Source organism: Pleurodeles waltl, chromosome 7 (assembly GCF_031143425.1).
Source record: "Pleurodeles waltl isolate 20211129_DDA chromosome 7, aPleWal1.hap1.20221129, whole genome shotgun sequence".
NCBI classification, from domain to species: domain Eukaryota; kingdom Metazoa; phylum Chordata; class Amphibia; order Caudata; family Salamandridae; genus Pleurodeles; species Pleurodeles waltl.
The window spans coordinates 539,483,441-539,510,270 of record NC_090446.1 but is presented as its reverse complement, the minus strand read 5'-3'; the positions used below and the strand labels follow the sequence as shown (position 1 = coordinate 539,510,270).

The 26,830-nt window shown below is 41.0% G+C and overlaps 1 protein-coding gene and 1 pseudogene across 4 annotated transcripts in view; both read left to right on the top strand.

The window, feature by feature from the left end:
• The window catches only part of LOC138304315 (transmembrane protease serine 9-like), a 1,357,906-nt gene that overhangs the window by 1,320,875 nt on the left and 10,201 nt on the right, over positions 1-26,830 (top strand). For all 4 annotated transcript variants that reach the window (XM_069244270.1, XM_069244271.1, XM_069244272.1 and 1 more), the window contains one exon: positions 20,034-20,203. In XM_069244270.1, coding sequence (XP_069100371.1) covers positions 20,034-20,203 — 170 coding nt within the window. The remainder of the gene's footprint in view (positions 1-20,033; positions 20,204-26,830) is intronic.
• On the top strand, positions 17,634-18,892 carry LOC138245680 (eukaryotic initiation factor 4A-I-like; annotated as a pseudogene).

Here is a 26,830-nt window from a genome sequence, read left to right as displayed (position 1 = left end):
TAGGAGAGTTATCCTGTGATGCTTCACGTCCAGGAGGTTTAGAAAGTCCTAAAGTCACTGCTGTTGAACAGGGGCCCTTTGTCTGACTTTAGAACCTTTGGAAGCACCAATGTCGCAAAAATAGCATCAAGCGCTTGAGTTACCTTGGTAGCGCTGATGGACCAAATCATTTTGACCAGCAGAAGTGTGCCACTGCCCACTGCAGAAAAAGATCACTAGATGGCGATTTTGCTATTTTGATAAAGATGTTGACTTTTTGATGAAGTTGTTGTGACTTGACACCTGCATCCTCGTGGTGGGAAAGTGCCGCTTTCAGAAGGTGTTGGACCGGCACGTCTATGAGTGCGTCTGGCCTTATTTGGTCTTTCATAATTTAATTTATAAGGGGACGCGTTAGAAGTTTGATGGACCTTTTCACTACGCTTGGAGTGATTTCACTAGAAACTTCACCTTTAAACATCAATCCTTAAACATAGTCAATTAACAAACATTTCATCTGGAGTCAATAATCTTCACACAGCATGACCCATTTGACCACGAATAACCACACCTTATGTAAAAGTTAGAAAGTTTATTTCCCTACATTAATAATGCTAATATCACGTAAATTAATCTCAACACCAAATGATAAGCATAGATGAATAACACTGGTTGACCAAATCTTCTGAAGAATCTCAATGTAGCTAAAGCATTTATAATCAAGCATTCAAGAGTTATGGTACAAATTAATAGCAAGAATAATTGTGCAATAGAAATAGCATACATCTAGATTTGACAGGTAAACAACATCAGTTCTTTGTTAATCGCAATGTCAATGATTTCAGGGCTCCCTAACTAACCTTCTGATTAGAATAGCATATTTGGACTTCATGCACAAGCGATTTAGTAAAAAGTTAATTTGGAAAACATCTACACTATGGCTCTATCAAAATAATGGTTGGTACCTAGAAACAAAAGGCAAATCTACAGCAAAGAAATAGCATTTTGTTATATGTCTCCTCAGTATGGGTCAGCAAGCTGTGATTCTCTCTTCGTCAGTTGGACATCTATTCAGTCAGCTTTCGCAACGGGCAGCGAAAGGGAATGGTTCAGACACGGGGACTCTAAACTATCTGAACCATTTAGGAAACAATATCTAGGGGATCAGCATCCAGCATTAGAAACTTAGACAATGAAATCAAAGTTAGAAATAAAGTCATCAGGAACTGTTCAGATCCTCAAACAGAACCTCTACGGGGAAAATCAAAGTAGGAAAAATCTCTCTCTCCTTTGTGCAGTTTGACTAAGTTAAAATGTCCCAAAGAATTTTTCCACATCGTCATTGATCAAAATCTCGTACGTTCACAGTTAGTCAAATAGAAATAAAAATCAGAATCTAAGATATAACTAAACTGTCTTTCACATGTCGATGATTGGCTCCTGTTCTGTTCCCATCGTCAGCCTCGTCAGGTAACTTCCTGGTTGCCATCCGTACTCCAGTAAGTGCATCTATTGTTGGTTCCTGGGAACATCGCTGCCTCACGCATCAAACTTTACAATAGTGCCACTTCTAATACGAGACATTGTAGCAGGCAGCTCTCATGAGAAAGTTAAAGACATCTGCAAAAATGTTTGGTCAGCACAGTGCAAATAATAGAGCATCAAATCTCAAGTCGTCCATTTACCACTATCTTATTAGTCAATGCAGCTTAATATGAGGTTGTGCAGACTATGCCCAAACCTTGCTAACTTAAGGCCTGCAGTAAATTTGAGCAAATGCATAGCATATAATCATTATTATGACATATTACTACAATTTTCTAAATGCGTGCACTTCAACTAATAATAATAATTTCACTTAATAAAAGCATTACATATTTAATGATGGTCACTCAAGTGGGCACATTTTCTAAAACGCACATTATTTTCCATGTTAGCTTACTTTTATGCAAATTCTTAACCCATAACACATGAAAATCATTAGTAGTAATTTCAGCTTTCACACATGTGCTGACCAGACCACCTCGTTGTCAGCTGTTGTGCCCATGAATGTAGGGCCCCAATAACAACAAGATACAGGTCGTGTTTAAAACTTGTATTCTTCTCCGGCCCCCATCCCAACTGCTGTTCCCCTCTCGTTTTTCCCTTCCTCAGCCAAACTCTTCCCCATCTGGTCTTCTCGCCTCCTTCTCTCCCAGATGCCCCATCTCTCCTCCTAGATGGAAGCCCCCATGTCGTTGAGTGCAATCCCATACTCAGCATGGGAGGATGGTGAGGGATGGAGGAGTGTGGAGGTGGGAGCCAGTAGAAAGGTGACAGTGGAGAGGCAGAAAATAGTTAACCTTCCAAGAAGGGTGGAGTGAGGTGGGTGTCAAAGCAAAAGATGAATGACTGCCAAGGGCAGTTGGGGGAGTAGAAAACAAAACAGAAACAGGGCAGGGAGCAGGAAGCTCCCTACCGAGCAGGAGTCTGGGGCCAGAACAAGCAAAGCAGGACGAATGAGGGCCGCAAGAGGAAGTAGAGAGGAGGCTTAGGCACTCACATACATGCTGTGCCCCGGTCTGCAGCATGCTTTTCTTCTTTTTGTGCAGGCCTGGTGCAGCTTGTTTTGAGGTTCTTGGAGAAGCCATCTTCCTCCAGGAAGCTCATAGTGGCGTCACAGGCAATGCAGAACAGGAAAGCATGAAATCACCTCTCTCCTCCCCTCCCTCTTTTTTTCTGAGCCAGCGCGACAGCGGAGGGTCACTAAAAGGAGTGTCAAATAAGTTTCCAGGTTTTTAAAAAAAGTTTTAGGAGGGGCTTTTGTGAAAATTGCAAGAAATCCCAATTTTGCGTTTTTCTCCCCTCAAATCTCGAAACGCTGGAGGATCAGGTCAGAGTTGACAATCTGATCATTAACGACTTCCCACTCTAAACATACAAGGCATCATCACTTTCCTCTTCACTGTTTTTAGCAATCCCAAAGGAACTTTGCATAAGGCGTTGAAATTCCTCTATTTTCCATCTTGAATACACACCCCATTCTTTCATAACTTGAGGACCTCGTATGGCCCTGTAAACTGTGTTTTTCCATTGTGTGTGTTTCCAGGAGACATGTTTGTCACTATATCATCTACCTGGAATTTAGGTTTTACATATGCCTTATTGAAATCCTGATGCCCTTTGTTCTTTGCCTGACTTTTCACTATGTTAGAACTCACTCAGTCTAATGAACATTCTTCCCTTTAGAGTCCAGATTGTGCTTACTTCTTGATTGAACTTAGGCTGAACATTAGCTAAAAGAAGCTTGCCTTCTTTGCAAAAGGAAAAACTGAAAGAGTAACAGAGATGTTGCTGGATGTGACCAGATCATAGTTGGTGCAAGGGAATTCTCTCGTGGTGAATGCCTATCCCATGTTAAAAACTCAGAGGAAGTGAATTGAATCCCATAGGCTGCAGTAAGACACGCTGGGAAGCCCTCCTTACTGAACACATCCTTAAGGGACACATTGCACTGTCAGTGTTTGGTTTCCCTACAAATCGCTTCTCGAACCACTACAAGAATTAATCTGAAATGACTATTAAATAAAGATGACCACTTGTTAGTTTAAGGAAAGGACCCATAAAGTCCATACAGAGGCCCATATTTATACTTTTTTAGCGCCTCATTTACGCCGCTTTTTGACGCAAAAGTGGCGCAAAGTTACAAAATACAATTGCATTTGGAAGTTTGTGCTGTTTTTGCGTCAAAAAGCGGCGCAAATGCGGCGCAAAAAAAGTATAAATATGGGCCAGAATGTGTGCCAAGCCAAACTATATTTCTCAAGAGATTCTAAGGCTGCTTCCAGTATTTGCACAGCCTTAGCTACACTGATACAGACATTACACACTTAAATAATACATTCCACTTTGGAATCCAGATCTGGCCACCACAACATTTGCTTAAGTCTTCTTTTGCATAAAGCCTGCCGTAAGTGACCTGTATAACCAAACACCACTAGTTTGTAAAGACTTTATATTTATTCCACCAGCGAAATTAATACACAAAGTCATCTATCCTCCACAGAAATTTGAACCATGCCCTTCCAAAAGGGTTAAAAAGTTAAATCTGGAGCATTTTCTCTCGATCACCCAGTTTAAACTATGCAAATCACTTTGCTCCATACTTGATCATTGGAAAACTCTTTTATCCGAGTTACTTCATTAACAACAATCTCAATGCATTCTTCAATATAGACACACATCAAAATGTAATATTGCCATTTATTCTTTTCCGGAGTGTCTTCCTAACCTAGGGGCAATTTAGAAATATAATCTGCACATGCATTTTTTACATCTCGGGAATATAACGGATGTCAAATTGAAATTCAATAATCTATGACATACGTCTAGTTATTGTTGCAGAACAGTCGTGTCTAGAATTACACAGGCGTTGTTCCGGCGCAAAGTCACGCAGAGCACCTCAAAGTCTTGCAATGGCATATACTTTTCATCACAAAAAGTATTTTGTGCAGGAAAGGTGCCCTTTTGTCAGTGCAATTTGTGCTTTACACAGATTTGCACAACTTCTTGTCAAGGGGGCGTTACTCTGTCGTTACCTGCATAAAGTATCCATGGTTTTTGGAATAAAGCCTGATCTACAAAGATAGTCAAACCTGGCTTTCAGTCAAACACCTCTGTTTTCATTTCTCACAAAAGTCTACACATTACCTGTGTGATACGTTGCACAGCACACAACAATGTGAGGAATGTTTCAGAATTTGTTTAGACATAGGATTTTGTTGTGGAAGGTTGTGCTTCCAGAATAAAGCCTCTGATAGACATCACACACACTCTGCACCATGTTGCAGTGGTTACCAATGGCACTAGGCCATTTTTATAGTGCAGCAGCAGGACAATTTTGCTAGATATGGCTCTGCGCTGCCTTGGTCTCCTTGCGCAACGTGTTACATTAACTTTAATCTGCATAAAATATAATACACCGGCCACCTTAGGTTGTGTACCGCCACACAGAATAGCCTTAAGGTTAGTTGGTAGTACAGAACTGGTAGAGTATCCTCATAGCACACTTCCTTTAATGGAGCACTTCTACCCTTTAAGCCATGGGCACTCGCAAACATTTTCCCTGGGGCCACAAAGTGTGGTCGGTGATGTGACTGAGCGCTGCCTTGATGCTAGCAGGGTGGTGGTCAGGAGAGGGGTTAGCAGAATGGGTCCCAATTTGGGGGTTGTGGAAAGGAGAGTATAGGGGAAGTGAAACATGTACATCAAGTGGCGGAACTGCCTAGTGTGAAACCAAAACCCCTGAGATTAATCTTGGCTTCCCCACTTTACCAAATTTTGTGATCGGAGGTAACTGATTTATTTTTATTTTCCTCCTTTTTCTTCATTATCTCACATGAGGACCTCAAAATGCATGACTTTAGGATATGCGCTCTACAAAACGTTCTCATGTGTTTGATTTAATAAACTATAATGCTGTTTATGTATAATAGTAAACCAGGTCATCCAAAGAGTGCACACAACAACTGATTTGACTCTTAGTCACTATTGGCATTGTTGTCAGGGTGGACGAGAAGAACCAATGTTTCTGAATTTATGTTTGGAAACTATCACTTTATAAAAATATTTCTCGATACAGTCACATAATCTGATACACTAAGGTGAAACAGTTATGCATATCAATGAAATACACAAATTTGGAAGGACCTTGTTATAGTTTTACACTTATACTGCAAGATGTCTTTAAAAATGAAGGTACCCCTAAAGTTAAGCAGTGCAGGACAACCTAGATACTTCCTTTCTTGAACTTGAATTAACCTTGAAACAAAGACATGCCTGTTTATTTAATATCTTTAAAATGTCAGTGCTGAGTCAAGTAAACAGCAGCTCAGTGCTGCTACTCACCAGGGGGCCACATGTAAAGGTCTGATGGGCCACATGCAACCCCGGGGCATACTTCGAGGATCAAAGCTCTAAGTCTTCTTATTTTTAGGTCGAGCGTTAGCGTTCAGCCTGCTGTATACTTTTGAGTATACTATAGAGTGAGTTCCAGCGTTTTCATTTGTTAGTTGCAGTGTCCTTCAAAAATCCTTGCTTGCTAGTGGTCAGTTCTGCCTCTTTGTCCTGCCTTTTTTCACTTTGGGAGCAGCACAAATTGCTGTGTAATTACACTATGTCCTGTTTATTGCTTCTGTAAGGGACTTTTTTTTGGCATTTGCCTGTTTCACCTCAACAGTGTGGGTGCTTGTTCAGTTGCTCCTCCCCACCAGCTCCCTCTGTAAACAGAAACCAACAGCAGAGGGGGGCTTTTCCAGGGCCAGCTCACCCTCGCTCTCTTCCTTTTGTTATTTTCAGTCTGTGTGACAATAAAAGTCGAGTCAGTTTTTACAACGCTATGAGCTCTAACTCGAGCAAACACAAGACTATTGCATTCCAAACGCTTGTTTTCCTGTTGATGTTTTGTTCTATGTGCACACTTTATTTGTAGCTCCTGAGTTTTAGCTCCCATTTGCTTTGTTAAAGGTGTGTATGTTTTTTTTGCCGGCTTATTCTATGTGTACCATGTAAACGCTGTTCTAATGTAATAGCCAGAATTATAGGTTCGCTTTATTCTAATTATTTAGGGCATTTAAAACCATGCTTCTTTGCTGTTTGTTTGATGTGTCAAAAGTGTTTTTTGTAATTGCCTTTGTTGTTGAAGTTGCTGTAATTTTATGTGTGTTTATTTGTTGTGAAAAGTTTGTTAACGAAATTAGGAAGGTTGTGTGTGTTTTCTTTGTGTAATGTCTTTTGTATGGGTGTAATTAAAATGTTAACATCGTGATAAAGATTTTGGGGGTCATTCTGAGACTGGCGGGCGGCGGAGTCCGCCCGCTAGTCTTCCGCCGACAAAATACCGCTCCGCGGTCGCAAGACCGCTGAGGGTATTTTGAGATTTGCCCTGGGCTGGCGGGCGGCCGCCAAAAGACCGCCCGCCAGCCCAGGGCAAATCTACCTTCCCACAAGGACGCCGGCTCAGAATTGAGCCGGCGTAGTGGAAAGGTGCGACGGGTGCAGTTGCACCCGTCGCGTATTTCAGTGTCTGCATAGCAGACACTGAAATACTTTGTGGGGCCCTCTTACGGGGGCCCCTGCAGTGCCCATGCCATTGGCATGGGCACTGCAGGGGCCCCCAGGGGCCCCGCAGCACCCCCTACCGCCATCCTGTTCCTGGGCGGTAGGGGGTGTCAGAATCCGCCATGGAGGATTCTGTAGGGCAGCGGTAAACCGGCGGGAGACCGCCGGTTTACCCTTTCTGGCCGCGGCTGAACCTCCGCGGTCAGAATGCCCTTAGGAGCACCGCCAGCCTGTTGGCGGTGCTCCCGTGGTCGGTGACCCTCTTAATGATTTATCAGCTTCTAAATGTTATGATTTTCCTAAAAAATAAACGATTGGAAACACTCAAATGCAATGCTATTGCTTAAAAATTAATGAAAACATTAGCCTTGATTTTAATATATAATGATGTATTTGCTTTGTAGCAGGATAAAAGATTAACTTTATTTTTCAGTATGTTTATATGTTGTTGAAGGTGTTTAATTGGTAGTTGAAATGCTGTGTGGCTTTGTATTTAATTTATTTATTTGCGTCATAATGTATTATGTTTAGGCTTGGAATACATTTTGCTGTAAATAAATAAATTAAAGAAAAATGCCACACAACCTTCCGAAGGCCAAGGTAGAGCTTTTAAAAACAAAGTACATATTTTATCCTGCTAGAACACAGATACATTATTGACTCTGAAATGCGATGTTGACGTTTTCATTGTTTTTTAAACGCTGATGTTGCATTTGTGTGTTTCTAATATTTTGCTTTCTAGGTAAAATTAACATTTATTTGCTTTGCAGCAGGATGAAAGATAGACTGTACTTATAGGTATGTTTATGTGGTGTTAAATGTGTGCTATTGGCATTAGGTAGGTCACTCGGCTATTTTAATTAATGTATTTATTTATGGCAAAATGTGTTACAAACTTAACCAAAACATAATATGTCATAAAAAATGAATTAAATACAAAGGCACATAATATTTTCACTGTCAATTAAACATTTCAACATCTTATAAACATGCCTATGAACAAAATTCTACATTTTATTCTGCTACAAAACAGTTAAATCTTACCTTTTCCCTAGAAAGATTAGAAACACTTAAATGCAACATTAACGTTTAGAAAGGAGTGAAAACGTCAACCTCGTTTTTTCACATTTACTGACGTTTCTGCATTGTAGCAGGATAAATGATTAACTTTATTTTGAGGTGTATATATGCAGTGTTAAATGTGTCTAATTGGCAGTTGTGGGCTTTTGTGTGTCTGTGTGAAGCTCAGTCATTGGCCTTGTCTTTGTGTGTTTCAATTGCTTTTTTTCAAGATAAATATTAACATTTATCTGCTTTGTAGCAGGATGAAAGATAGGTTGTATTTATAGGTATGTTTATATGATGTTCAATGTGGGCTACTGGCATTAGGTAGGTCAGGAGGCTATTTAATTTAATGTATTTATTTATGGCAACATTTGTTACAAATCTAACTAAAAGACAATATGCGGTAAAAACAAAATCTACCATTTATGCTGCTATAAAGCAAATAGATGTTAAGAGATTTCCTAAAAAGAACAAACATTAGATACACTCAAATGTGACTTTAACATTTAAAAAGCATTAAACACTTCAACCTTGCTTTTCACATTTTATGATTTATCAGCTTGTTAGCAGGATAAAACATGAGCTTTACTTTTAGGTATCTTTATAGGGTGCTAAATGTGTTTAATTGGCAGTAGAAATGCTGTGTGGCTTTCTATTTATGGCATAATATGTTATGTTTAGCTTTGGATCAAATTGTGACGTAAATAAATAAATTAGAAAAAAATCATGCAAGCTTTCGAAGACTAAGGTTGAACATTTAAAAACAGAGTTCATCTTTTATCCTGCCATAAGGTAAATACATTATTGAATGTGAAACGTGCCACTCTGTAACTTCCAGCAGATACTCCCCTTTACACGGCAGGGAAGACATTGATACTTGGAGTTTACAGCTATATAAACGACTACCTGAGTCTCACTCCCAACAGGACAAAACTTGAATTGGATGCTTAAATAGATAATAAATGTAGAAAGTTGCAGGGGAGCTAATGAGAATTCTTCTTCTGTAATGTATTTACTGTCCAGTAGCTGGGAGCATGAGGAACTATAGTGCCTAGAAACGGACTTCATCTATAGCTGAACAGTATATACAAGTTTAAATGCAATGTTTACATATGAGTATTTGCTTGATATGTATAGTATTTCGAAACAGGACAAACAAAAATGGCTTTTATAAAAGTTTGCATTTAAGTCCTGGGCACGGCTAGCCATTGTAACTAACTAGGTGGTATACTTAGTACTTGGGAGAGTGTAATGTAGGCGCTACAGGGAAAAACAATGAGCGCTGTAATGCTTGCCTTTGAGGAGCTGCAATCACTTGCCTCCGTGCTTTCCCAGTACTGGAGGCTTATACTCCCTTCTCCCTGGTGAGTTAGGCTTGTCAGGAGCTAACATTCACTCTTCATCCTCAACTTGGGCTGCCCACTGCATGAGTATTGCCAGAATGCTTTAGAGGGCATTCTGTTACAAAATATGTTCTCCCATAACTCATCACACAATGTGTTCTCTATATATATGTCATCTCTGGGTCCCCCGACTATAGTAAGAGAGACTCCAAAATAATAATATAAAACAATGAAATAAATATTAGCAACATTTTCAATTTGTACTTCAGATAGAGGAAAAAGGTAAATTGAAATGATTTAGTTATATACTCTTGACGAGTAAGGGATTTGTTGTGTGCCCTCTTTTTACTTTTACTTGATTTTGTTGTGTGCTGTGCTTTTACTTTTCGTATGTGTGTGTTCCAAATGAACTTTTGCCTTATTATACTCCTAACCTTATTTTTAAAGTTTTAATCTGTAGGTGTTTTTTACTGAGTAATTTTACTTTATCACCCGGTTTTCGGCGTTTCCTTGATCTTGCCGCTCACCATTTGAGGTTTGGGTCTGTTAGAGCCCGTCTCACTTTCCGCGTTTTTTTATTTGGCAGCCATTTTGAGCGTCATCTGCGTCAGCGGTCTAGTTGCCGGCTGACTCAATTATTGTTTGGGGATCCCGGTGGCATAAATGCGGACGCGCCTCCTGACGAGTAAGGGACTTATTGTGCGCCCTCTTTTTACTTTTACTTGATTTTGTTGTGTGCTGTGCTTTTACTTTTCGTATGTGTGCGTGCCAAATGAACTTTTGCCTTATTATACTACTAGCCTTATTTTTTAAGTTTTAATCTGTAGGTGTTTTTTACTGAGTGACTTTATTTTCTCACCCGGTTTTCGGCGTCTTGCTGACCAGCATTTCCTTAATCTTGCCGCTCGCCATTTGAGGTTTGGGTCTGTTAGAGCCCGCCTCACTTTCGGCGTTTTTTTGATTTGGCGGCCATTTTGAGTGCCATCTGAGTCAACGGTCTAGTTGCCGGCTGACTCAATTATTGTTTGGGGATCTCGGTGGCATAAATGCGGACGCTGAAGCGGACGCACGCAGCAGGCGCACATAAGGTAAGCCCATCTGCGCCCGTCCATGTCCGGAAGGGGCCGAGGGCCAGCCACCCTGACCAAAATATTTGTACCCCTAGCTGTATTTCCTATTTGAATCACGAACTTCGATCTTTTCACAAGGATTCCCTTAACCAGAACTGCAGGCGTACAGATTTCTCCTTGGACAAAGGTACTTCCTGTGATTCTTGTAGCTGGAACTGTAGACCTAGCCTTGAAGATTGCGCTCCTAGTTATCAAGGCGCCAGTAAGGAGATTGCTAAGCCTCTGCATGATATTACAGATAGTGCTATGACCTCTGGCCTAATTAATGATCGCTCTTTAATCAAACATGCTCTCGAAATTCGTGAGTTGATTAAGACATCAAACCTCAATTGCCTCTTCATCACTGAAACCTGGGCGAGAGCCGACTCCAACCCAGATTTTCTTAATGCAGCACCTTTGGGGTTATTCTTGTGTGAGACAAGATAGAGGTGAGAAGAGAGGAGGGGGGCTTGCCATAATTTAAAAAAATTACTTGAGCTGTTCGCTGGAGGTGCTCAAAAGCAGACAGCCGGTATGTGAAGGCATTTATTTTAAAATCAAATCTCAAAATATTATGTTAATGGAGGGCTTCCTCCTCTACAGACCCCCCGGGCCCAAAAAGGCCTTCCTTGCTGTATGGCCCTCTATTCTTGAACCGCTGATGTTAGTAAAGAATGCATTTGTTGTAGGAGATTTTAACTTACATCTGGAAGACGTATCTGACCCAGCCTTTATAGATTTTATCAGCTTCATGCAGAGTTTGGACTGCCATTTGGGAGTCACTTTGCCTTCCCACATTGCGGGCCACATGCTTGTCGCTATCTTTACTAGACCGGGACTGATTTCCAGATATGATAATAGGGCTTTGGATTGGACTGATCACTATTTGCTATCTTTTAAGTTAATTAGCTTTGGCCCCACTCCTAATCAACTTACGTTAATGGCTGCAAAAAGACCGTGGCATAAAATTAACAAGATTCATTTCTCTCAGGCGCTCAAACTTGGCTGGGATCAGGCGAAAGCAGACGACCGCACGCACTTAGAGATTTTTGATCTCAGTCTGAAAAGGGCTATTGACCTGCTTGCCCCTCAGACTCTGGCAATCCTTAAAGTTCAACGGCCTCCCTCGGCGCCTTGGTACTCAAGGAGTTGACAAATTTGCAAAGAGTTTATCGCAGGCTGGAGCGCAAATGGTTATGGAATAAAACTCAAAAGGAAAGAGATATACTCAGAGACACTCTCAGAAAGTATAAGTCGGCTATTAGGTCAGCTAAAACAAATTATTATTCCAAAGCTATTAGAGAGGCGATCAATGTCCCTAAAGAATTGTTTAAAACAGTACGAGCTCTGACGACCATGCTGATTAGTACAGGATCTCCTGCCTCAGAGAATTCACCTCTGTACTGTCAAAAGGTGGCTGACTTTTTTAACGGCAAAATCGTCAATTTGCTGATAGATTTCAGGTCTCCCCCCAACCCCCCTAGATTTAGACGATAAATGGGAAGAGGCTCTGCTACACTCCGACTTAGGTAAGCAATTACTTTGCTTTCAACCGCTCTCTGTCAATAGAATTGAAGATCTATTGTGGTCGGTGAAATCCGGCTCACCTAATGATCCTTGCCCGCCATGTATTTTAAAACTAGCTCCCACTCTTATTGCCTCAGGTTTGGAGACAGTGTTCGTGGAAATCCTGCTGGAAGGTAGTTTCCCTGCAGATTGGAAACAATCCACGGTTATTCCGCTTACTAAAAAACCTGGCAAAGATGCAACAGATCTTTCTAACCTCCGCCCGATTTCACTTCTACCCGTCCTGGCCAAAATGCTAGAAAAACACCTCAACCAGGAGCTCATTCAGTTGCTTCAAGCAAAAGGAAGGCTGTGCCCCTCCCAACATGGTTTCCACCGTGCGCACAGTACCAAATCGGCTTTAATCTCTACTTCGGATATAATCTGCAGAAGAGGGGATATGGGAGAAGGCGCAATTCTAGTTTTACTTGAATTGTCTGCCGCATTTGATACCATCTCTCCTCTCATCTTACTTTGGCGTCTCCATCAGGCTAGAGTGAGGGGCAAAGCTTGGAAACTACTTAGATCTTTTCTATCTGATAGAACCATTACAGTGGTCTGTGGTGAACAACGTGCCTCCCCCTTTCAACTTCCTTGTGGAGTGCCGCAGGGGTCATCCCTCAGCCCTACCCTTTTTAATTTGTATATGGTGCCCCTAGCGGGCCTGGTACGCTCTTTCAATTTCCAGATTGTATCCTATGCTGATGGTACTCAGTTGATTATTCCTGTATCTCGCAACTGGGAAGAATCCAGAGAGAAATTTCGACTCTGCATGGCAGCAATCAATAACTGGATGGGCAGCAATTGGCTTAAACTTAATGGAGATAAGACCATTAATATGTGTTTTGGACGTAATAATATTCTCTGGGACAGCTGTTGGTGGCCAGAAGCCTGTGGGGGATGCCCTTCACCCAGTCTTTCTGCCACAAATCTTGGAATTATATTTGACACTTCTCTTTCCTTTATTCTACAGATCAACCAAATTGTCAAACGTCTGCTTTTGGATCCTAAAAACTCTTAGGAAAATCATGCACTTTTTGGAGGAAGACTTAAGAACGCCGGTCGTGCTGGCTCTTGTCACTTCAAGACTGAATTACTGCAATGCACTTTTGTTAAATGCCAATAAAACTTCCCTTGGCAAATTACAGTCCATTCAGAATACGGCGGCCCTCCTGATTTTGAATCTCTCCCAGTCCTCTTCTGCCAGTAGCAGTTTGAAATTACTACACTGGCTACCTATTAATAAGAGAATTATTTTCAAGACTCTCTGCTTAACTCATAGATCTTTACAGTTTGAGGGTTGCGAATACCTGAAGTCCACCCTGCGACAATACCAACCTACCAGAAATTTGAGATCGTCTTCCAAACATATGATTGCGGTTCCCCGATGCAATAGGGCTAGATGGGGGGACCGTGCATTTACAGTAGAAGCCGCAAGGCTATGGAATGCACTACCTCTTGCGCTTCGTCAAACAGCCACCCACATCATTTTTAGAAAAAATTTGAAAACTTGGCTTTCTTCTCAATAGGCACGCTGTCTTTTTTGGAGGAGCACTTTGTTCTCCCGTTTACTTGCTCAGGTTAGCGCTTTGATGCTTCTTACCGGAATGCGCTTTATAAATAATTCAATACAATACAATACAATATACAAGGCCACTAACTTTGTATGGCAAAAGGAACTAATTATGCAGCAGAGTTGACCAATTTATATGTCAAGAAAAGTCCACTTATGCATTTACAACACCAATAGCTCTAACTCGAAAAAATGCAAGACCTATACTATTGCAAGTGCTTGTTTCTTTTTACTGGCAGTGAGGCTAAAATGCAAGCTGAGTGAACAATCAGACGGCAGAGAGTCCTTGAATATCTAGAATTGCCTTGATTGCATTTTAAATAGCCCACCGCTGAGTGCATTTTGTGACAGAACTTTAAATAGTCAGCCTGTATCTGAATGCGTTTTGTGGCGGAACATTAAATAGTCAGCCCGTATCTAAATGTGATCAAACTAAGATCCACATTGGGGTCTGACCGTCTGTGTGCCGCATACCGTGTTGCCCTTTTCAAGCACTTGGAACTTTAACTAGCCGGCATTACATCATCTGTTTTCGGCTGCTGCAGCCACAACCACTGGGAATTATGCGCATGCTTTGCTGCACTCTTCATGAATTGATCTTGTAAACCTATGGCACCTGGTACTACTATAGACTCTTCAATGCAAAGGCACAATGGAAATTAGTGGTCGCTGGACGGCATAGTCAGTTGACACTAGCCTCTTCAGTGCGCTCAGACGTTTTGCACATCCTAGAATAGCCGTGATCCAACGTGCTTTTGAAAAGTTCACTTTGATTTGGCGCATGGTCCATTATTTATTGCCTTTTCCAATTCCTTTGCTTTTGTTTTTATGTATGCTATTTATATCATGTAAGCTTTTAATTAACTGCACATGATTAATAAATTCATTCATTCAGGCTGAGTGAGTGGGACCGAGACTTATGAAGCCAAGTGTCGAGGAGGGCTTCAATAGGGCAGTGGGAGGCTTATTGTACAGTTGTTGAAGAGCAGGAAGTGATGCCTCGTAGAACCTCCTCCTAGTGGCTCATGATGTACTTTCTGGGGCCTGTCTGAGCTGCTCATGTCACGTCCAGTTAGTAGGCCACGTCAAAATGAAAGTTCCTCATCACTTGAAGACAAGTGTTCCAAGCCTCACAAAAAAGTCCTGCCATTTCAGGTCTGGCTGCTGCCTGTGTTCTTGCCATTTCCGGTTTGCCCTTGGTGAGCGCGGCCATTGTGATTGTTGTCAAGTGAATTCCTTTGCTGTCGCCACTTGATGTGGAATTACTCAAGGTGAGCTACACTTTTGTTAGCGCGTCAGACCTTATTAAGTAAACTTACAAGGGAGACCCGAATAGGCCGATGGACCTTTTGACTGCGCTTTGAGTTTTTCCCACCATATATCCCGTACCAATACAGATCAATAACATCAACAGTCAATGTCATCAATAATTAGTAGGAGGCAATAATGTCCACACACCATGACCTTGCAGTCATAAATAACCACACCTTTATGTAAAAGGTAGAATGTTTATTTCCCTATATTAACAATGCTAATGTCACTTAACTTAGGGCCAGATGTACCAAAGGGTTTTATCCATTCTGTGTCTATGGGAAAATGTGTTCATACATAAGGGCCTTAGTCTCAAAATCAAATAATAAAATATATAGAAACAGCACTTGCTGTCCAAAGTGGCGAAAGAATCGCAAGGTGATTAAAGCTTGAGCTACTACACATTCTAAGGTTACAGTGCAAATTAATACCAAGAATAACTGCGCAAACGATGTTACATACATTTAGATTCAACAAAGAAAAGATATCAACTGTTATTAAATGTAGTGAGCTTCACCAGTGAGAACCCTAACTAACGCCAGGCTAGAATAACTATGGGTCTATCAAAATAGCGGTTGGTACCTAGAAACAAAAGCAAATAGACATAACAATCTGTAACATTGTTAGTATACCTGTCCTCAAATGGTTCAGCAAGCTGTGACAGTCTTCGTCAATAGGACATCAGTTCGGCCAGCAAGACATCAGGATTCAGCATGAGCAAAGTCTCTCTAAGCAGTTTGAAAGTATACAGCTAATGGCCTAAACTCTCATGAAGAATGGGCAGAATGGCTCCTTAGACAGTTCAAAAGAATAGAGCTAATGGCATATCATTCTCTTGGTGCAGTCGGGCAAAGTTAGATTTGCTAAAACTACTTCCCACATCCTAATTGGTCGGGGGGCTTGCATGTTCACACTTTGTCCAATTAATCTAAAACTTCAAATCTACATTTCCACTAGTACATGGTTCACATGTCAATGATTGGTTACTCTTCACCCGCTCTTGTCATTTAGCTTGTCAGGTATCACTATTGTTGCAGCTTATACTCCATTCAGTACATCCATTGTCTTCACCTGGGAGAGTCAGTCTTACACACATTAAATTAAACATTGTTTCACTATTGATTACAGCATCTTCTAGCAAGCAGTTTCTTATTAGAACGAACTTTAGCTACAAGCCCATGGACAGTACAGTGGAAAATCGCAGTTTAATTCTCTAAGCATCCATTTTATTAAACGCCTAAGGAATGCAGCTTGACATGAGGCCATGAAACTAGGCCAAGACTTCGCTAAGTTAAGGTCTACAGTGAATAAAGTTAATACATAATGCACAACCCTTAATCTGACATATTACTACATTAATCAAACATAAGCACAATATTTCACGTTAATAAGCCATTAATAAGTACACTTTGTGAACATCGGCGGCCACTCTGGAGGGCACACCTTCAAATGTGTGCATTATTTTTCTCTATGTTAATACATTTCTACACAAATTCAACACTCAAAATACATGAATATTCATTAATAATTTCAGCGTTAACACTATCATGTGTACAGGGTTACGTTATGCAACAAGGTCCATGGTTATTGATGTACTGTCTTCTACTGCGCTGATATCCATAGATTTCCAAGGAGAAACACATCGGTTAGCCCCGTGTGTGTCTTAAGTTACTGTCTTACTGCTATGCACAAGCATTTTCTATTAAATAATTTACAGGAGTTATGAGTGCACTGCCGTGCGCACACAAAGTGATTAATCTCTCTACCTCACTTCCCTCGCACATAAAAATGCTTTTAGAAAACAATGCTTTTTCTTTTTTCCATTAAATGTATTGTTGTGCCATCCTATAGAGTATATAGTGCTGTATAGTTTAAAAGGACGTCAGTTTTGGCTATTCTTGCCTTGCTACCTTTTTAATAAATTATTGCATAGTCTCACTTTTGTTGTTCTTAATTCTGATGACGCCCAGCGCTGCGTACAAACAATACAAGTGCTGAGTAGAACATTGGGGTGTTATCCACAATGGAATTCTGCTTGACCTTTGAGAACAAATAAATGTTCTTACTTTCTGCTGCTTCCACATCTCTGTATGCACTCGTAAGACTACGCCAGACCTCCCACTCGACTCTCATCGTTCATGGAACAAGCAATTGTTCTATCACGCCTTTGCTACTGTAGTTCACTGAATACTGGTTACCCAAAACACGTCTTCAACATAAACAATTGATTCAGAATCCATCAGCTAGGATATCTTTAATCTTCTCTCACTATGTCATAGAACTCATCATGGTGGAATAAATAACTCCCTGCCTTTGGAAAGGTGCAAATTACTTGTGGCCTGATCCTTAGTCACTCTAGAATCAAGCACTGTTCACTTATGCTCTCCTCTCATTATGTCAAGGCTTCTCTAGCACTATTTTACCACTCCTGCTCCAGAGTGGGAGGAAGATGTTTTTCTTACTTGTCCTCCAAACACTGGAATAACGTGCTCTCTCATCTTCAACAATAGCCTAACTCAGTTCTGAGGAATGTCTGCCAGCTATGAAGACCACACCGAGAGACAATGGCTGAGACTGTGGCCCCAGTGGATGGAGCCAGCCGACATCATTGAGAGTAACTAGAATGAAATTGCTTGACAGTTTTGATGCCATTAGTTTATCAGGATCCCTTCTCCGAGGAATTTATGCCTATGGTTTTGAGAAGCCTTCCACTATTCAGCAGAAGACAATTCTTCCTTGTATCAAGGGGTATGATGTCATTGCAAAGGCACAGTTTGGTACTGGGAAGACCGCCACATTTGCCATCTCTATTCTTCAGCAGGTTGAGCTGGACCTAAAGGCTTCCCAGGCTTTGGTCCGAGCACCTAGCCGAGAGTTGGCCAAACCGATCTAGAAAGTGGTGATGGCTCTGGGAGGCTATATGGAGGCTTCCTTCCAGGCCTGTATCGGGGGCCCCAACGTGAGGGCTGAAGTGCAGGAGTTGCAGACAGAAGCCCCTCACTTTGTTGTGGGCACCCCTGGGCGTGTGTTTGACATGATCAACTGACGATAACTGTCCCCCCGGTGCATCAAGATATTTGTGCTTGATGAAGCAGATGAGATGTTGAGTCATGGGTTTAAAGACCAAATCTTTGACATCTTTCTGAAACTGAGCAGCAACACATAGGTAGAGCTGTTGTCTCCCACCCGCCTGCTGATGTCTTGGAGACGACAAACAAATTAATGCAAGACACCATCCGTATCCTGGTGAAAAAAAGAGGTGCTGACCCATGGAGGGTATCCAACAGTTTAGTCAATGTGGATCGAGAGGAGTGGAAATTTGCCACAGTGTGCGATCTTTACAAAACATTGATAATCCCCTAAACTCATCTTCATCAACACATGGAGGAAAGTCGACTGGTTGACAGTGAAGATGTATGCTCGCGATTTCATGGTCTCCACTCTGCATGGAGATATGGACCAAAAAGAGCAAGATGTAATTATGCATGAGTACCGATTTGGCTCCATTTGTGTGTTCTTCACTACAGATTTGTTGTCCAAAAGCATTGACACACAGCAGCTCTTCTTGGTCATCAATTACGATCTGCTGATGAACCATGAGAATTATATCCACAGAATCAAACGAGGTTGGTGCTTCAGTAGGAAAAGTGTGCCCATCAACATGGTGACTAGAGGACAAGCAAACCCTGAAGGACACTGAAATATTCTACAGCTCCACCATTGAGGAGATGCCCATGAACGTGGCTGGTCTGATTGAAGTCTCCTCTAAGAGCAGGGATGCATGGGGGATCACCAAGCAAAGGAGAGGAGAACCTGGAACTCCTTCTAGTATAACTTGTTCATGCTGAGGCTATTTAGAATATATTTTTGTTCTTTTAATTTGGATGAATATTTCGGAAAGCAGCCTGTCGCCAGGAACTTTGATATTTTCTGTCTTCAAGCGTCTCCTTAAAGTCTAGTTAAACTAGAGACTGAACACTAATCATGCTACCAATTGTCAGGGACACGATGTAAAGTATTCGTATACCTCTAGATTTATTTGGATTACGTGTAAGTGTGTAAATGTTGATATGTAGTTTGGTTGTTGTCATTTGTACAGGACACTATAATAGTATGGCCTCATAGCCCTGGTTGTGGGCGCCTTGGCATGTAATTCAGCGTCATGTTCATTGAGCGTTTAGTATGTTATTATGATGTGTGAGGGGTCTGCCAGGGCTCATTTACTAGATGCTTCTGTGACCCTTAAGCGGATTGTGTGCCCTTTTACCTGACGATTCGAATTAGGCAATGATGATTGTTATCCGTGCTTGTGCATGGTGCATCCTGGTGACAAGTGTAGTTGAGACTGTCAAGATAGATCTTGATAGGGAGTGTCAGAACCAGTGCTTGAACTGGAAAAATAGAAGTGTTTCTGAGAAGTGCCGGTACTCTCCAATTGAAAGCATTACGTTTTTCTTGAGAAGTGCAGGTCTCTCCCCCTCAAAATAAAAAAGTGCCGGTACTCCGTACCGGAAAGTACCGGCCCATTTAAAGCACCGGTCAGAACTGTATTGATGTATGCGGGATGTTCTGTCTACAGTGTATTTATTTATTTATAAGACATTTCATTTGCAGTTGGCAGATGACATATTAATAGAACGTAATTCTTAGAAAAAAACAAGTTTACTGATAGAAACAACTATGAGGTTACATTTTCATTTTCAATTTAGCACACAAATATGTAATATAGAAATGTACATGTGTACTAGGAATTGCAAAGCTGAGTCTTCGTGGTCAGAAGACGTTTTGTAACCATATGGTAACCCTCTCCACAAAAATTGCAAGCTATCTAGTGCAACAAATACAAAATACCTTAAGTATCAAAAGAGAGTTATTAATTTGGTGTAAAACAGTTACCATTAACATCTGCATTACTTGACGTTTTAGTATTAGTTACCTGGTTAATGTATTCATGTCAACTCCTAATGTGTTTTACTTTTCTATAAACAGTGCCACTTCCATTCCCGAAAACGCTCCAGGAAGTCGAGGTGCCACTGATAAACGCCCAGAGCTGTGATACAATGTACCACATCAATTCGTATGTGCCAAGTGATGTAACCATCGTTCAGCACAGCATGATATGTGCAGGCTCTGCACTAGGGGGGAAGGACACTTGCCAGGTGAGTTTATCTGCCTCCTACTTTACTTTTTTATTCTTAATGTTAACTAGCATACTGGTTCTTTACAGTTCTCCTCCCACCACAGAGTTTTTTAAGATTTGTGTAAAATGTCTGGGGCTGTGTGCCAGCAGATACCTTCAAGAGACAACTCTTAAAAACCTGAATTGTCTTCCTATTTGCCAACTAAAAATAATACACTGGGTGTTGGTCCACTCTGTTTGAGGTTAAGTATATTTTAAATTAATTTTATCAATGTTTTCCTAGAATAATCTATCTTCAATTTAGCTAGTGTGTCTCCTGCAGCTTGCCTTGCCTGAGATTAAGAATAACCTTATATCACCACTACCAGTCAGACCTGCGTGGCCCAGACAGCTACATTCAAAGAATGCACACCTCATGCAAGCTATTCAAGAGAGGTATGTTTCAGGACAGATTTATTAAATAGGTCATACACCTGGCCACTATTTTCACTTTTTATATTGTAAGTCAACACAGAGAGAAACTGAGCAAATCTAAGAAAAATATCATGGACACTACTTCGCTTGCCTAGACATTATTGCTTGTATGGGTTAAAGCCATTGTCGGTGTTTCTTCCCAAGGCCACACAATGTTCAGACCTCCTTGATGCAAGTGAGGTCCCTGTCAGGGTTGATTCAAGGCATGCCACCTAGATGTTCAACCCTGAGCGTACAGATGTAGACCAGGAAATCGTACTCCTAGAAAAATATTAGTGAACTGTATCTTAGCACAAGCAAATATGCATGTGCTCATGTGAAAATCTATTGAGCGTTCACTTTCCCTCCAACCACTTTTTTCCCTAACCCTGGAAGAACTTCTGCTTCTGCCTTTGTCAGGAGTACATTTTCAACCTTTCTCATTATGGGAAAAGATTAGAGAAGAGCTGGCGAACATCCTTAAAACATGCCAATTAGTAGGTTTGCAGACCCAAAGGCATTCCTGCCCTGGAACTATTGCTTACTGCTTCCTCCAGCCCCAGTATGTAGTTCTGCGAAAAGGTGGCAATATAAGGAAATTGTTATAGTAGGGATTGAAATTGCAAGTATTCAAGCCCTACTATAGTAGTTTCCCTGTCATAATCAGACAAGCAATTTTCAGAGCTTTTACATAATGAGTTTGCTGCCATAATTTGTCGCCACACTACATAGCATCAAAGGAAAAACTTGATTTTTGTACGGGACAAGTATATTTGAGAAGCAACCTGTCCCATGGACAAGTAGATATTTTATTAAATGTCACACCCCTGCCAAGGCCATGGTGGACATGCTTAATGACTGAAATCTAGCTACTAGGAACAACTAGGTAGCTGTTCTGTCTTCATTTTTACTAAAATATTGGAAAATAATCATAAAAGAATAACAAAGAATAATTTAAGATATTTACAAAACTTTAAAAACACATTTCTAAATGTTGGCATATTTAAAACAAAATTGACCTACAGCATCTAACTGCAGACTTTACAACAAAGCCACCAAGTACCAACCGTGTGCGTTGTAACTCATTCTAAAAAACTAAAGTGCAGATTTACATTTACGAAATCAATATTTCTTAAGAACAGGCAGGAAAAGTGACACAAACATGATTGGTAAAGTTGACAAAAGAATACAAAATACCGCAGTGCCTGAAGCCAGAGGTCATCAAAAGGACAGCTAAGGACTGCGTCTGTGTAATATTGGCTTAAGAAAAAGCTTCATAGTCTTTAAATACTGCCCAAACAGAATTTTGTTAAAAAGTCTTCTTTTTCAAGGGTTAATTACTAGAGTTAAGTACGGTTCCATTACATGTCGTAAGACTTTCGACAATTACATAATCCCTTAGTGACAGTTTTTGTAACTTCTTCTCTTCTCTAAAAAGAGACATCTACTCTGCAAAGCGATTTTTCGCCAAAGGTTCTCGCTGATTGTAACTTAGTTACAATTTGTGTATAGGTCTGGTCTAATAATAATATTTACTGTGTGTTTAATATGCTGAAACCAAGGGATTTTGTACTTAAGCTCTCACTCTAAGCAGCCATCTATTATGTCTTTGTTAAGGGTTGGATTAGACCAAACAGATAGCCATAATAGCGTTGTGACAATTTGATATAGTTTTCCACATAACCTAAGCCCATTTACTGTGCCCTTTGTTGTTAAAATGCCCCAAAGCCTTGATTCAATCAAAAGTGCTTCCTAAATCCATAAATGATAAGTAAATGCCCCCCCCCTTCACTATGGTGTATTTGCTTACTGGAAGGTGAAAGTTTAGGCATTGCTCTGTTGTCTTGACCCCTTCCCTAAATTTATATTGCACCTTTCAAAGAATATTTAGGTCATCAGACAATTGCATGATTCTATCTAGGACTATGCAGCCCACAAACTTGTATTTATTTTTATTTAAAGAGTTTTATATAGCGCTGGCAAGACCCGGGGGTATTAGAGCTCTTTACAGACATGGTCAAGGCAGTATTAGAGAGCATTGATTACAAAATACAGACTTGTTGAAGGTCGGATCTAGGTAATTCATAGAGAGGAACAAACATACAGTAAATAATACAAGGAAAAGCGTCCAGTTGTGGGTTACGTCTTTGATTCCGAAGGGTTGAGGTGTCGATTGAGCTTTTAATTGATAACCTTCACTATTGAATCAAGCAAAGAAATGGGTCTATAGCAATGAGGGTCTTGTTTGTTACCTTTTAAAAAATGGGTACTATCGTGGATGTGTACAACCAAAATGGTAATTTAGTGCTACAGTCTGAGTTCAAAGCATTGGTAATAACAGCAGCCCAAAGGCAGTATTTGATTCATAAAGGTCTATCAGGACCCCATCGGGACCTGATGCCTTTCCATAGGTTCTCTGGAAGATTGCATTTACCACCTCACCCATCTTGAACCCGACTGGAAGCAGGTAGGTTGATAATGCAAGACCACAAAATCGCTGGTCACCTCAGGTCACTAGGCAGTAAACAGACCTACAGTGAGCCACCCGTTCATTGGCTGCGATATTCAGCCCTCCTCCCATTGTATGTGCCCTCTTAAATTTATCAGTGTTAACTATTTCCCAGAATCTCTTGGAATCTTTGTTGCAGGAGGTGGCCAGATTCTCCATTGTCTCTTTCCTGAAGGCAGATTTCTTGTTTTTAAATGTGATTTTATGCTCAAGAGTGCATACAGCTATGTCTTCCCTCTCTATAGGATTCTTGTTCAAATCCTTACGCAAACGCCTGATTGCCTCCCTACAAGCCCTCACAAACCAGCTAGGATCATCATGTTCAGGGGGTTCTAGCAAATGTTGGAAGGAAGTTACTAATAACATAGCCCAGGCTAATAAAGGTCATTGTCATTTGACAGGCAGATATTGAGTAATATTGAATTCTTTTTAACTATGATAACAAATAATGTGACACGTCAACAGCACTCCATCTAAGTCTCACTCCTTGGTCTTTAACAGTTAAATCAGTAGTCCCTTTATTAGGACGCCTTTTAATTACTTCAGGGATATCCAATACTATAATGTCTCTGGATTATAGTCACTAAAACCATTAGCCGAGTGCTTGCAAACTGATCGTAAGTATGCAATATCACGGAAACAAAAACATAATCAATTACAGTCCTGCAACCCCAACCAATAAACGTGGCAATTTGGTTTTCAAATACCCCAAGGATTTCAGAGATAATACACAGATCAAAATCAGATAAAAACATGTGAAGTACTTTCCCCCTTGGACCTGATTTTGAGTGGAAATGACCACTGTGCCAAATTGATAATAGACTATAGAGTGTAGGACTATCACCTAATTTGGCATTAAAGTCACCCTCTAAGATGATATTAAAATGGTGAACATCTATATTGCACACCTTAGCTCTAGGGCTTACATCATTATAAAAATGGTTAAGGAAGAAGTTAAAATGCCTGGAGTCTCCTACCCAGGATATCTGGATCTACACAGGGACATACTTCTGATGGTAAATTAAAACAGGGAATCAGGGTTGGTAAACTAGAGCTGCCATCTGCCCCTAACACTGGGTGCCTGATTACACGTTATCATTACTCTTATGTTTTGGCTCATATACTCTGTCCTCTGTTTTGTGGACACTTGCATAATTAGGAAGGTTGGAAACCCCCCTTCAGATCGAACAAGATGAAATCTGACTTGGGCTGGGTCTTGTATGGGCATGGTGGTTTAGAGAACAAGATGAGATCGACTTGGACCAGGTCTCGGTGAGCATGGTTGTTGGATGGGGGAGTACACTCAGAAGCGTTTTGGAGTAGTGAAACTTTAGGAATTGCTACTACATTTACAGTAGATCCTTCCAGGGCAAGATGTTCCAATAAGGGATTCAGTTTGTCAAAACACATTCCAATTTATGCTTGTTTTGTCCCAGTCCCAATAGTTCCAGAATACAGTTCTGCAAAGGATTAACCACACTGGTATTTTGCGTAGTTACTTGAGCTCCTCTTTTCTTCTTTTTGCTGATGGTCTACAATCAAGAGATGGGGTTGGGAAGTCTAGGCTTGCTCCATCGCCTTGAACATCCAAGGATAATACAGGGATTCCTACCCCCTCAGAACCGCTGGCCAAGAACCTGGGTAGAACTGTAGTTACAGTAGTTGATGTTATCAAGTCTATGAGCAATTGTATTTCCACCAAGGCAATCTGCTGAGATATAATGTCTACAGCCCTTTCCAAATATGAATCTAATGTGCAAACTTTGGGCTCTGCGTTTGATTTACAGTTCCTGTCTTATTTGTGCTTGCCCATACTGAAGTGATGAAGAAGGACTGAAGATTAGATCTAGCATACAAAAGTGACCCTGCAATAAATGTCTTGCAGCCAAAGCTAGTGGAGGTCTCTAAGGTGGGCCACACTATGCACATAGCAAATGTGGCACAAGTTACAAGTACCAACACGTTCCTCATTCCAAAAAGAAAAACCTTTGATGAGAATGGTAAAAACAAATTACAGTGGTTCATTTCTTATAGAGAGACAGTACCCTGGCATCTTCTGGCTGATGAGGGGCCCACCATGTTATGAAGGGGTAGGAAGATGAAGTTTATAGCTCATAGAGAGTAGAGACAGAGCCTGCTCCTCCTCCCTCTGTTTACATGTCAGAGTGTCTTCTAGGACTTTAAGTCCCTCACCAAAATTGAGGCACCTCCCATGCAGGGTGATACAAAGAAGCAGGTCTTACAGTCCCTCAGTAAATTCCCCTGTTCTGTTGAGGTCTGGAGTGCTAGAGTCACCTTGAGGATTTTATATTTGAACTACATAACTGAAGCAAGGGGCCAAATTGTAAGTAACTAGTTAGACTGTCAGAACCCCTTCAGAAGGCCACAGTGTACGCAGGAACTCCTGGGCCCAACCTTGGTGATTGCGGCCATTCATTCTTGTTATCCCGGAGGCTAACGTACTATGGATCCCCCTCAACTGGGCCAAGTAACCCTGCTGCACTTGATTCTCAGTGGTAGTTGTGGTTGAGCAGCCAAGGCTCCCTTAGTGGGGGATATATGTACAGATCAGTGAACACGACTCATAACTCAAAGTGCAAACAGTACGAGCAATAGATCAATGACCAGCCGAATACCTGATTTTACAAGATAAAGTAGTATTTATTTTCTTACTCTCACATGCAAAGAAATGCAACATTAAACTGCAAAAATGCAACCCCCCTTGAGGTTGGGGCTCTAGTAGTTGTAAGGTGACTCTCCGTCCCACCCTTTTTTGTGTGACTGAAAGGTGACACTACCATATAAGGTAGGTGCAGGAGTTTATTAGTACACAACCATCAGTCCCCTGGTCCGGGCAGCAACTGCCTCTGACAGAATCCCAAAGAGAAATCTCCAACACCACATTTTAGAACCCAGATCTAACAAAAACCCTTTCCTACACAACACAACTAACAACAGAAGTGAAATTACCAAGATGTCAAAAACAAATATATACAAATGTAATAACCTCACAGTCAAAACATATTGAGCAAAAAAACAGAAATACTCAGGGGACATAATATCCTCAAATAAAGATATATATGTACATTTTCTAATATGCACAATAACACAACACCCTTCATCTCTACACTACTTCCACATAACAGACTGTAATATAGCTTGTTGACAATGGCGTAATAAACTTGAGGGGGTCCCCCTGCAAAGTAACTGGAGGGGGACTCTCCCCCGGAATAAGTCAGGGGCATGCCTCCCATACACAGTGTACTGTGCTGAGGAGAGCCCCTGCAGCTGGGGGGTCCCCTGCACCGTGAGGGCTTCAGGGACATTTGTTATGCCACTGCTTGCTGATGAAAGAAATACGTATGCAATTTGGTGCAAATGACTCATATAGGTCACAATTACATAACAAAATCCTTATATTTCACCATAACGCGTTTAGATCTTTGAGATCAATGAACATTCTCTCAGCTGCTATAATGCTTGGGTTCACCAATGTTCATCCCAAATTTAGAGCGTACACACCTAGACATTGAACATGGATTTATTGATACTACAGATTTATTCCATACCTTACCATTCTCCAGGACTAGCATATGATCTTTCACATCTTTTACCTGAACTGGAGCACAGAAACGTTAAAGTCCTTTCTTGATATGAACAGGGATTTTAATCCTAACTCAGTCA